At 50.5% G+C, this 12,504-nt stretch overlaps 1 protein-coding gene across 9 annotated transcripts in view; it reads left to right on the top strand.

Moving 5' to 3' along the window:
• The window catches only part of CGN (cingulin), a 67,339-nt gene that overhangs the window by 16,199 nt on the left and 38,636 nt on the right, over positions 1-12,504 (top strand). The window contains exons 1-4 of one of the 9 annotated variants that reach the window (XM_030542132.1): positions 6,078-7,287; positions 7,423-7,539; positions 9,378-10,617; positions 11,601-11,704. In XM_030542132.1, coding sequence (XP_030397992.1) covers positions 9,406-10,617; positions 11,601-11,704 — 1,316 coding nt within the window. In that variant the 5' untranslated portion in view covers positions 6,078-7,287; positions 7,423-7,539; positions 9,378-9,405. Of the gene's footprint in view, positions 1-6,077; positions 7,288-7,349; positions 7,375-7,407; positions 7,553-9,377; positions 10,618-11,600; positions 11,705-12,504 lie in introns of those variants that run through there. The other 8 variants (XM_030542131.1, XM_030542135.1, XM_030542137.1 and 5 more) reach the window with 8 other exon arrangements.

Here is a 12,504-nt window from a genome sequence, read left to right as displayed (position 1 = left end):
GAGGACTAGTTGTCTGGTGATGGTCAATGTCTGGTACATGTCATGCTGAAGACCTCAGGTTAGATTATGAGAGTATAGACTGGGGATTATTTCCTGTCTCCTCTCTCCCTGCCCCAGGCACATATTTTAACTAGACCGTGCTTCCCCGCTCCTCCCCCACCTCACCCCCGGCATGATATGGACCTATTTAAGGACAAATTAGATATGGACAAATTGGAGGATTGGACTAAAAGAAATCTGAGGTTCAACAAGGATAAGTGCAGAGTCCTGCATTTAGGACGGAAGAATCCCATGCACTGCTACAGGCTGGGGACCGAGTGGCTAGGCAGCAGTTCTGCAGAAAAGGACCTAGGGGTTACAGTGGATGAGAATCTGGACATGAGTTGACAGTGTGCCCTTGTTGCCAAGAAGGCTAACGGCGTTTTGGGCTGTGTAAGTAGGGGCATTGCCAGCAGATCAAGGGCCATGATAATTCCCCTCTATTCAACATTGGTGAGGCCTCATCTGGAGTACTGTGTCCAGTTTTGGGCCCCACACTACAAGAAGGATGTGGAAAAATTGGAAAGAGTCCAGCGGAGGGCAACACAAATGATTAGGGGGCTGGAGCACATGACTTATGAGGAGAGGCTGAGGGAACTGGGATTGTTTAGTCTGCAGAAGAGAAGAATGAGTGGGGATTTGATAGCTGCTTTCAGATAGTTGAAAGGGGGTTCCAAAGAGGATGGATCTAGACTGTTCTCAGTGGTAGCAGATGACAGAACAAGGAGTAATGGTCACCAGTGCAGTGGGGGAGGTGTAGGTTGGATATTAGGAAAAACTTTTTCACTAGGAGCGTGGTGAAGCACTGGAATGGGTTAACTAGGGAGGTGGTGGAATCTGTTTCCTTAGAGGTGTTTAAGGTCAGGCTTGACAAAGCCCTGGCTGGGATGGTTTAGGTCCTGCTTTGAGCAGGGGGTTGGACTAGATGACTTCCTGACGTCCCTGATATTCTATGATTCTAAGGGTGAATTGTAAACCTTAATTCTGAATTTCCACTCAGAGGATGAACCAAACACTGAGACTGGTACTGTGACTGGCAGAAAGATTTCCGCAAGTCTTCACCCACCACCCATACAGTCCTAATGTTAGATAGTGGAGACTATGAATTGGGACTGCCGGGCTCCTGTAGTGTGTATCCTTTTAAAATAGCCATGAGCCTACTACTGGTGCCCATTGTGTTATATGTTAGAAGCTGCAGAACACACATGGGTATGACAGGCCCCAAATAACTGTGCTTACTGAATATACCCAAATATGCCCGACCTAGCTACTCGCATGCTCCTGCTCTGACTGGCCTCTGCAGCTTCTGAAGTATAGGACACAGTGAGCACCACTGGAGGGCTCTCAAACTATTTAAAGGATACTACCCTCCATTTCCAGTCCAGATCTGGACTGGGAACGATGGTGTCATGGTTAGAGCAGGGACTCCTGGGTTCTGTCCCTGACTTGCTGTGTCACCTTACGTGAAGCAAATTTTACCTCTTCGGTGTATGTGCACAGCTATAGGCGACTTCACTGGGAACTGCTCAGGGAAGAATCTGGCCCTCTGTGTTGGCTTCTCCACTTAAACAATAAGTGACAAGAGGTACAAGGAATAGTGCCCATCTTCATAAAGCTTCTGGACCAGCACAGTGGGCCCTGGTGTGACCTGGATGATACTGAATACAAATGACATGAACAGTGCTAGATTAAAAGGGGGAGTGTTCAGCATTTTGCTTTTCTCATAACTTTAATAATCCCCAGCTCTCTTCATCCCTAGCTTTCAAGCGCTATACAGTGGAGGTCAGTATCCGTACCACCATTTTACAGATCGTGGAGAAACTGAGGCACAGAACGGGGCCGTGACTTGCCCAAGGTCACCCAGAAGTTCCGGGGCCGAGCTGGGGTTGGGGAGTAGCATATCCGCTCTTGCTCCTGATCTTAGTCTCATGTCTTTCTTGCTCTCTTACCTGAGTGACGGCTACTGGGATGTAACGGAAACCACTGGTCTCCTCTTCCAGAATCTGCTCAAATACTTAATTGCCAGGACCTCATTGCACTAAAAATGAGACCTTTTAGAATCTGGCAGAGGTGGATTAGTAACACAAGCAGTTGCTCAGGAATAAGGTTTTGCGATATGTTTTAGGTTTTTACCTTTTGTGCCTATTTGGAGCAGGGGTGATCAACAGGCAGGTCAGTGTATAACAGAAATCATCCTGTTCTCTTCCTCCTTCCAATAGGGCTATGCCCAATTTTTCCTCCTTGCTTGTCCTGAAGGCTTCCCATCAGACTGGTGCTGTTGCTTCCAGTCTCCGTGGACACTAGAGTAAAGTCTGTGTCTCTCTCTCTTCTCCCCTCCACCCCCCATCATATTTCTGGATGGATTTGTGCAGTGCTGTGTATCACCCAAACTTCTGCTCCTGGGATCTGTGTCTGGGGAGTCTGCCAGTGCCTCGCTACTAGTGCTCGCTCTGTGGTGGTACTGTGACCTGCTAGCATGAAGGCTCTGTGTAGGAATCTGTAGCAGGCTCACAACCCTTCCAGGGGCTTGCACTCTTGTAGGGAAAGCTGGATAAGTGACCACCTGGCAGGCTCTGCTAAATCTTTAAATCCTCAGCTGAGAGTAGCCAGAATCCTCCACTTACAATGCAGGGTCTTTCCCCCTTGAGGTACAGAGTGAGGGGGAAATGATCTGTGTGTGTGTGTGTGTGTGTTGGTTTTTGTTTATCTATCTCCCTCCCTCTTTTTCTCCCTCCAACTGATTTTGCACATGGAGAATTCAAAGGTCACCCTGGGCCCGATCGAGCAGAGTGCTGGGCACTTCACAGAATCGAGTCCCTTTTTATCAGCTCTCTGCAGTGGGTGATGGAAATACCAATTCTTAGGCTCCCTTGCAAGCTTGATAAACTTAGAACAAATGGCTTCTCTGCAGCCTTTAATATAAATAACTTATTGTGCTCCCCGTGTCTTCGTATGGGTTCTGAAAACTGACTCGTGCCATGAGTGCTGGCTTGGTACTGGATGAAGATGGTAAAGGGACATATCTGAAAAGGTTTATTATAGCTCTAATTAAATCTCTTCTTCAATAATCCCGTTGTTTCTGAGAGCAGCCACTTAACTGCATGTGCTACGGGTGCTGAAATAAGACCAAATGCGTCTCTTTACCTGTGTCACTGCACATCTTGCTAGCAGTTTTAAATAAGTGATCTGCTGATTTGCTTTCAGTGGCACCTCGCTAGCTGAATCTCTTCCAAAATACGTTTTCTTTAGGCTTTAGTGTTGCCCATTGATGCCAGCTGATTAGTCTTGCCACCAAAGAGTCTGGACAATTCCTGGTTGAAAATACCTTTTGGGTTACGCGGCTGCCTACATCACACAAGCACCTTGAGGTCCAGATTGCAATAATCAGGGTTCCGTTGTGCCAGGTGCTGCATAGATGGGGTGTGGGAGTCCCTGTCCCGAAGAATTCACAGTGCAAACTCGTGAAAGGAAGAAAGGTGTAATCCCATTTTACAGATCAAACTGAGGCCCAAGGCAAAATGACTTGCCCAAGACCACAGAGAGGCTGTGGCAGCCAGGATTAGATTGTGACCTCTTTGGGGCAAGGACTAATTTGTTCAGTTTGCACAGCTCCTACCACGATGGGGGTCCTGGCTCACTGTGACTGAGGCTCCTAGGGGCTACAATAATAACTCTGCTTCCGCTCTGCCTCTGGTGGGGAGGAGATGCTGTGAGGTCCAAACTCATGCCTCTTCAAAGGCTCTATATTTCATACACCAGCACAGTGGTCCCCAACGTTTTTCATCCGGCGGGTGCCAGACGATGAGCCACCGAGGACCGTGGCCGGCGGACAAGCATCTGCCGAAATGTCACTGAGAAGCGGCAATGTTAAGAGGTGTCGCCACTGAAATGCTGCTGAAAATCAGCGGCTTTTCGGCAGTGATGCCTCATGACGCTGCTTTTCAGCGGCATTTTGGCAGATGCTTGTCCACTGGCCAGTACGCGGGCGCAGATACATGCCCCGGCGGGCAACACATTGGGGACCAGTGCACCAGCCAGTTTGAAAGGCTCATAAGCAAGCAGAGGGCATGGGAATCCTTTCAAAAATCAAACAGGAGGATGGGGGCCAGATGATAGCGATCCATAGTCTGGGGGAGAGGTGAGAAAGCTGATTCTCAAAAATAGCTAGGCTAGAAACACAAACCAGTTGTGATTTAAAAAGTCTGCTTTCTAGATCTCCATTGTGCACTAATTAGGGTAACTGTAGGTTGCTACCTGGTTGCGAACAGCCAGTGCCTATCAGCTGACTCTTCTCCTGAGCTGTGGTCTTGATGCAACTTTTTTACAGAAAAATCTAGTGCCCTTGTGGCTGGAAGGTGGCAGGACTTTTCATTAGAGTGGAAATCCTTCCTGACTTCAAAGCGCTAGAAATCCTCCTCCCTTCCCCCAAACAGTCACACTTGCCAGAATAATCAGCAGGCTCATTTCTGTCCAGAGTGTCCCTGCCGCAGACATGCAGGAAAACCAGGAGAGAGGTCATGTGCTGCTTAAAGAAACGAGATTGGGGAGGCTGCCTGAATGCAGGTGTTGCAAGTAAGGAGCTGACACTGCTTCCTGGAGGAGACAGGGATTTTTATGTTATACCAACTGTGCTACGTGCTATGGGCCTTTGGAAAAATCTCTCATTGTCCGTATTAGTCAAAGAAGCCTGTATTTAATCGTTTTGCTAATCCATAGCATTGAGGAAGGATGGCCGGCAGTTAGGGCTGTTCCCTAGCACTTGGGAGAGCTGGGTTCAAATCCCTGCTCCACCACAGACTAGGTGACCTTGGTCAAGTCACTTAGCCTCAATTCCCCATCTGTACACTGGGGATAACAGCACTGCCCTACCTGCCGGGGGGTGGGTAGTGTTGTGGAAAATTGACCACACGGTTGATTTTTAGACCAGACAGCCTGAGGCTCCTTTATTTCATACAAACATATATGCAGAGAGAGACAGCATGGTCCCACGCAAGAGGCAAGCTGCTCTGCCTTCCATAAATTTCTAGCCAGCGTATAAAGGTTAAAACCACAGACAAATTACCCATACTTCCGTATTAATTACCTTATTTGGAATACATTGCAAAATTAATATAGAACAAAAGCAAAAACAAGTGTCTTGCCCACTAGGCCTCCCCCTTGTTACTCACTGTCTGTTCTTTTGCGGTCAGTAACCTTTCTAACACAACTATTGTGGATATATATTTCATAAGCCTGGCCGTTGCAACTTATGCTACTTGGGGACTTGATCACTCTACCCTTTATACACACAAAGCCATTGTTCCGTTTTGAGAACTTTCCACTGTGACTCCTTTTACCTTTTAACACACAGAAGCAACTTTCCTTCATTCTTTCATCACTCTGTCCCCCTCCTCTCTTCCCTTATACACAGAGACAAGCTGAACCAAAGTTCAACACAGCCTAGAAACAAGCTTATCCAAAGTTTAGGCCTAAAAGCCTGGCCAAAGTTGTAAGCACACCGTATTTTCCCTCACAGTCGTGAGGATAAATACAGTACTGATTTTGAGGTGCTCGGATACTATGGTAATAAGGGCCAGATAAGAACTTGCGGGTTGTCTTTAGCCATATTTACCTCCTAGAAATGTAACCTCTGAAGTGCCATAATTATTGTGGTAGCAGCCCCGATCCTGAATCAGAGCCCTCTGGTGTTAAGGACTCAGAAGCACAAGAGATGGCTTTCAAGTGCCTGGCTCCCAAGGGATCCTAGCGAGCGGTGAAATGCTGTTGCAGCGCCCTGGAAATGAACCAGGACCCCATTGTGCTTGGTGCTGTACAGACTGCTGCAATCTCTCTACCCTTGTACGAAATGTATAAGCGACACTGCTTGTGAAGTGATCCCGTGAAAACCTATATACAGAGGGGTAAAGTGGCTTTAAGGCCTCACTGCCTGAGATCCACCCCCCCCCACACACACTCCCTATGTTCCCCCACAACAGCTAATACAACCTACCCTGGTTGCTTTTCCCAATTTGTGTGGGGGGTGAGGGGGCAGGGGGAAGGTGAGGATCCCAACTGGAAACATCTTAAAGGGGCCCAGATTGTTAAAATAAACCTGCCCTCTAGGGCGCCTGCCCAAAATCACTGGTCACTGATGACTTAGGGCTCGTTAACACTAGACTTGAAAATTTACATCAACTCAGCTGTGTCACTCGGGTGTGAAAAATCCACACTCCTGAGCACCATAGCTGAGCCGACCTAAGTCCCTGCATAGATAGCGCTAGGTCAATGGAAGAATTCTTCCCTCGACTTAGCTACTGCTTTTCAAGGACATGGAGAGATTCTCCCATCAGGGTGGTGGCTTCCGTATAGGGTCACACTTGGGGTCTTCTGCACACCCCTGAAGCCTTTTGCTATAAGCCTCAGATGTCGATTCAAACGTAAGCAGTAGAGCTTTTGTGAACTGTTCATAGGCCCCAGTATCAACTCTGTCCATCTGGTTGCACGCCTCTCTGGCTTTGGGACGAGTACCCGGTGAAACAGTGGGGCCGGTCTGCAGCATCAGCCAGGTTCAAAGGGCAAGATTGCTCAAAGGCAGTGAAGTACGCGTCTATATCTCCCCTCCCTTCTTAAACTGGGGCAACAACTTGGTATCGAGGTACCCTAGAGCAGAATCCTGCATTTCCTCCAGCTGGAAGGGCAGTCTCCAAGCTGCTCTGCAGATCAAGGGTAGAAGGAGCCCTGGGAGCTCAAGCAGGTAACCTGCCTGGCTATCAGACAGCTGGAGCGGAGGCAAATCAAACACGCCTACAGACGCCCTGACTGCTGGTCAGTTACATGCTGGAGGGCATTCAGGCAGGCTGTCATTCCCATTATGTGCTGCCGTCCGCCTGCCCGTGCCTAAGGTGAAGCAGTCCGTGTAGCTTATGGTAATGGCTCATCTAACATATTGCAAAGGGAACTGATGCAGTAAGGCTCACTGCATCCAACGGGGAGCAAAAGACTCTTCAGGCAGGCTGCCCCTGGGACTGATGAGTGTTACATCACTTTTGTGCTCAATATGTCACTGCTAATATCTGTTCCCACCAAATGGGAATCTTTTGGCTACCGAAGTGCCGGGGACACTAGCCTAGATCGGATGCCAGTGACCGGGTGCAGTGGCATTCTTATTCAGGTTGCTTCTGCTTTCGTACCCAACAGAGGTGCTAACCGTCAGTTGCAGTGAGTATGCAGCACTCCACTTGTGTTTCTTAGGCAAGCAAGCCAGAAGAGGTAGGTAATCTGGTCTTCAGAGTTTTCAACACGCACACACACGATTTCTCTAAGATCATATCCTGCTTTTCTCCTCTACTTTCCCATGTGAGTATGTGCATGTAGTATTTGCTGACGCTACCTATTTTTTAATAGGAGCCCGAGACTGTAGGCACTGGAGCTGTGCGGCTGATCAGGATTTTGATGAGAGAAGGAGAATAGGATGGGTTGCATCTGGAATGCTGGTGACTCAAAGGATGGCATGTACTCCGGGTCAGGATAACAGGTTTTCACTGTGTGTGAAACGGCTCTGTCCTAGAAATGCAGCTTGGTTCAGCAGGGCTTCTGGTCTGTCATATGCTTTTTTGGTTTAGTGTCTCATAACGTTTTAACAATTGCATGTTTGCCTGCTTTTGGGAGGTGGGGGAGGTTTTGAAGGAAAAATGCTGCATATAAACTTCAGAAAGCGATTAATCTCCAGCCTGGCTAATCCTCACGATGAGATGCATTGCTAGTGTACAAGTAAAAAGGAATCTTCAGTGTTGGCTAAGGTTCTGCAGTAAAATTCGTCCCCTCCCTGGAGATATTGGAAACAAAAACAAAATCTTGCACTTGAGAAGCGTATGTTTGTTTGTTTAAGGGGCGTCTGTTGAATAGAGAGGGAAAGGGAGTTGAGACTCCTGGGTTCTATTCGTGGCTCTGTTGCTGATTTGCTGAGTCCTTGGGAAGTCACTAAGGCCCCGATCCTAGAAGGGTGTCAACTTGGCTGAAGCCCAATTTGTGGAGCCCTGCTTCCTTCACAACTTGGCTTAGCCCCTGATCTGGCAATGGATCACTCTCTGCTTTGAGCACGTTGCATTTCTATGGTCCTGCTTTTAAAGGGCCCTGCCCAGGGCACCTTCCGCTTGTATGTGTTTTCAGTAATAAACGGAGACACGTGCTAGGCGTGCCGAACTTGAATCTCTTGAACACTGCTCCGTATCTCCAGTGTAAATAAACTCTGTATCGACAAAGCATTCCAGATTTGAATGGGGTTGAGAGCGAGCCTGCCTGCTCTGGTGGGTTATGCTCTGCTTTCACAAAGTTAATCACATGCCTTTATAGTGGTTGAGTTCTTTAGCTTAATGAAGAGGAAGTTTAGGGGTGACTTGATTAGCCTATGTAATGGGGTTCAGTCACCACAGTGGTGCCTCCTGCTGGCTGTTTTGGGAATTGGCAGCAAGACCCCACCTGAAGAGGGCACTGAGCTCTCACTCCTGCTCTAGGACCCGGGTCTCTCCAAGGACCTCGGTGTCCTCTTCAGTGCAGGCCTCCGGCCGTGCCACACGCTGTGCTCCCCTCTTCCGGGGGACCTGCAGTCCGCTCTTAAGCCACCTCCCTTAGTGGCACCGGAGCTAATTTGTCTGGCCACTTCCTCATGGACCCAGTATCCTCTTTGCCCTTGCCTCAGGGCTTCAGCCTGCAAACCCCAGCAGCCAGCCAGGAGCTGTCTCTCGCTCCCCCGGGCCCTGCTAGCGGCACTGCTCTGTCCAGGGTGCTGGCAGTTGTCTCAGCCCTGGGGACACAGTCTTTCCTCCCTGGGCTCCTAGCAGAGAACTCCCCTCCTCTGCCCTGCAGTTCCCTTTTTATATGGGCCTGCTTGACTGCTCCCCTTGGCCCTTCTCTGATTGGCTGCCTCCTGCACAGCCTCCCTAGGGCTCTATTAACCCCATCACAGCCTACAAGTACCTACATGGGGGAAAAATATTTACTAGTGGGCTCTTCAGTCTAGCAGAGGAAGGTCGAACATGAGCCAATAGCTGGAAGCTGACGCTAGACAAACTCTCTGCCAGGAAATAAGGTGTGTGGGTTTTTAACAGCGAGAGTAACCACTGGAACAATTTATTAAGGGTCACGGTGGATTCACCATTGTGGGCAATTGTTAAATCCAGATTGGATGTTCCTCTAAAAGATCGGGCCTGTGTGATCCAGGAGGGCCAATGGTTCCTTCTTGCTTGGAAATCTATAAGCCCAGTTTCCTCAAGCACAGCCTTGCCAGCAGCTGCTCCTGGCTCCCTACCTAAACCCAGCTGTGCCAGTGGCATGAGAGTGTTTTCCTCTTTCCCCTGCAGGAGCCTGGAGTGCTTTTAACCCTCGGGGATGGAGCGGCACGTGAATGGAGCTACGGCCGAGAAGCCAAACCCCGTGGACTACGGGGTTCAGATCAGATTCATAGACGACCTGAAGGAAATGAAGAAGCCGCAAAAGATCAGGCCCAAGCATTCCAAGCCAGGATCCTACGGGGTCGCGGTGAGGGTCCAGGGTATCGATGGGCAGCCCTTTGTGGTCCTGAACAGTGGGGCGAAAGGAGAGGACTCCTTTGGGGTGCAGATCAAAAGTGAGAGTAAATACGGGAACCCTGCTCACAGCCAGTGGCCCGAGCAGCTGCCCCCTAACTCCCTCAGGGAAGGCCCAGGCTCCATCAGCTCTGATTCTGACCTGCCGGAAAGCCGGTACGTGGCCAGACATTCCCAGTATAACTCCCAGTACAGCACCTCTGACGAGGAGCTGAGCTCCCAGGGCTACCCGAGGGAGATCAGGCCTGTCAGCGCTGAGGCAGCTAATTCCTACCGCAGGGATGGCTCCTCGTCCCCTCAGGGCAGCTCCAGACGGCTGCTACCCCAGAGGCCTTTTGGGGAGGAGCTGAGGAGGACTCAATCTCACAGCTCTCTGTTAAGCCCCAGTTCAGAGGAGGCCTATGGCCCAAGCCCTCTCAGCATGCAGACCAGGGGCACGTACCGATCCCAGTCTCCAGCCAGTGCCAAGAGCAGCAGCACGCTGGACAGTGCAGGCAGGAAAAGGACTGACCCCAGCCAGGAATCCCATGCAGCTTCTGGACGAAGGTTTGTAGGCAAGCAGCCATCACCAGACCCAGAGTCCTCCAGGCCTCGGCAGCCAGCTGACCAAAGTGACATTGACACGAAGCCCCTGTCCTCGGTGGATTCCCTGATCACAAAGTTTGACGGGAAGGTTCAGCAGAGGGGCCGAGCTGCCAGGAGAAGCCGGATCTCCCTGGAGGAAAGGAAGCGGTCGCAGAGTCTCGATGGCAGGGTTTCCTACCACGACACGGCCGATTCCAGAGAGCTGAGCGCCGTCCAGCTCCAGGATCGCCTCAGGGAAGGGCCAAAGGGCTTGGCCGCCAAACAGCCTGGTACGGCCAATGCGCCTCACACCGGCAGCCTGAACCGAGCGCTCTGGGAAGATCTGAAGGAAAACTCAGTCAAGGCCCAGGTGCCACGAGACTGGATCCGTAAAAGCTTGGAGGAGCCTGTCGTTGAGCAGCAGCAAAGTCAAGTGCAATCAGAACTGCAGGTAACTCTTGGTTCGGGGCTCAAGCCTGCCTGGGGCTCGGCACGCTGGCCGTACTTCGGCACCTATTTCACGCTAAGCACGGGAGTAGCCAGTGGGGGTAGCAATGTGCATGACTTCTTGACAGCCCAGCTAACCACGTGCTGTCGGTGCTCAGGATGGAGCCTTAATTAGCTCTCTGGGCCTTAAGTTCATGCTGGGTGACGCCATTGGTCCCTGATCTCAGGATATGCCTCCCCTGCAGTCGGGAGGTGTGATGGCAGTAAGGGTAGCAGTGAACTGCCACTGCACAGGCTGGCCCCGCCTGGCACCCTGGGGCAGAGTCAAGCCACCCCTGCTCGTGCCGCTGAGGCTTTGCTACTGCGGTTGCCGCTAGCTTTGTGCTGCAGTCGCAGCATAGACCTGCCCTGAGTGGCCGCATGCAATGCCAGACGCTGGTGGTGGCTACAGCAGTGTGGTTATTCAACCTGAAATCAGCATGTGCCATCCTCTGCTTCTTCCTACCCCAGTGAGGAAGCTGCTGCTCCTCCTTAAGGAATGCTGTTCCCAGCTGGCCTATTTCCAAGTGCTTTATGCTCGAGAGTTCAGAGCCGGGAGCATAGGTCCCGAGGTACATTTGACTCGGAAATTCACTAGGCCCTTAAGGGCTGCAACCTAACTGCCACCTACACCTAGTTACATCAGATCCCAGCCACGTTTGCTTCAAAACTGCTGCTGTTGTCCTCTCCTAATATAGGGAGCACAGTGACAGCGTCATAGGTGGATGCAGATCTTCCTGCTTCAGGGCATAAGCCAAGCACTCGTTGCCTGGCTTAAGAAGAAACTTACCCTGTGCGCAGGGTTATTCCATAAAGAGAGTGGTGGGGTTGGCTAGTGCTGGCTGCCATCAGACGGGATACCAGGCTAAATGGGCCCATTGGTCTGATCCCATCTGGCAGGTCCTGCTGTGCAATGAGCATCTGGTGACGCTTGTCCTGTCTCGTTAGCAGCTTAAGTCCACTCCAGACCTTCTGAAAGACCAGCAGGAAGTCTCTCCGCCTGGGAGCAGCGAGTCCACCAAGGAGCTGATTTACAGTATCCTGAAGGATGGGTGAGTGTTGGACCGAGCACTCTTGGGTCCAGTATTAAACAGGGGAGCAGCGTCTGATGTGCAGCTTGCTCTGTTGGAGCATGGGGGACTGGAGGCACTGAGGCACATGCTTTGATGCTTACAGCTCTCACCAACAGAAGTTGGTCCAATAAAATGTATTCCCTTGCCCCACCTTGTTTCTCTCATATCCTAGGACCAACATGGCTCCAACAACACTGCATAAACTCACTTTAGTGAAAGAGAGGTTTCTGAAACAACACAAAGTGCTGCATCTTCTTGGGGATGGGATCAGGGCTGACCAGAGGCAGAGGGAAAAAGGGGGCACAATTGTACTGGGGCCCTTAGCTCAGGGCCCCCCCTCCCCCCCAAAAAATATCTGTGTAAATAAAGTGAAACAGGAGGAGGTGGGGGCCCCAGCAAACATGATGTATCAGAGACCCACATTTCTCTCAAAGGGACTGTGGTTTTCAAATGAAATCTGCCCCACGGCTCTCGCGAGGGAAATCTATCCTAAACAGGAGCCTAGTTATGGAGTTGATTACACAGGAGCTCAGACTAGCTGATCACAATGGGCCCTTCTGGCCTTGGAATCTGAGTCTGGAAAGTCTGACCCCAGATGTGCAGGAAAATTGGTCCTTTTAAATAAAACAAAACTGTCCCTTTAAATCCAACCCTGGGATAGGAGTCTAGCGCCCTGGGAATCTTGTGGGAGTGTACGCTTCAGAACCCTTGAACTACAGCTTAGCCCAGGAACTAACAACTGTAAGCCTCTTGGCTAAGCGGTAGCGACTCTAGAAAGG

This window comes from Gopherus evgoodei, chromosome 24 (genome assembly GCF_007399415.2).
Source record: "Gopherus evgoodei ecotype Sinaloan lineage chromosome 24, rGopEvg1_v1.p, whole genome shotgun sequence".
Taxonomy (NCBI): Eukaryota; Metazoa; Chordata; order Testudines; family Testudinidae; genus Gopherus; species Gopherus evgoodei.
This window is presented reverse-complemented; position numbering and strand designations above follow the sequence as displayed.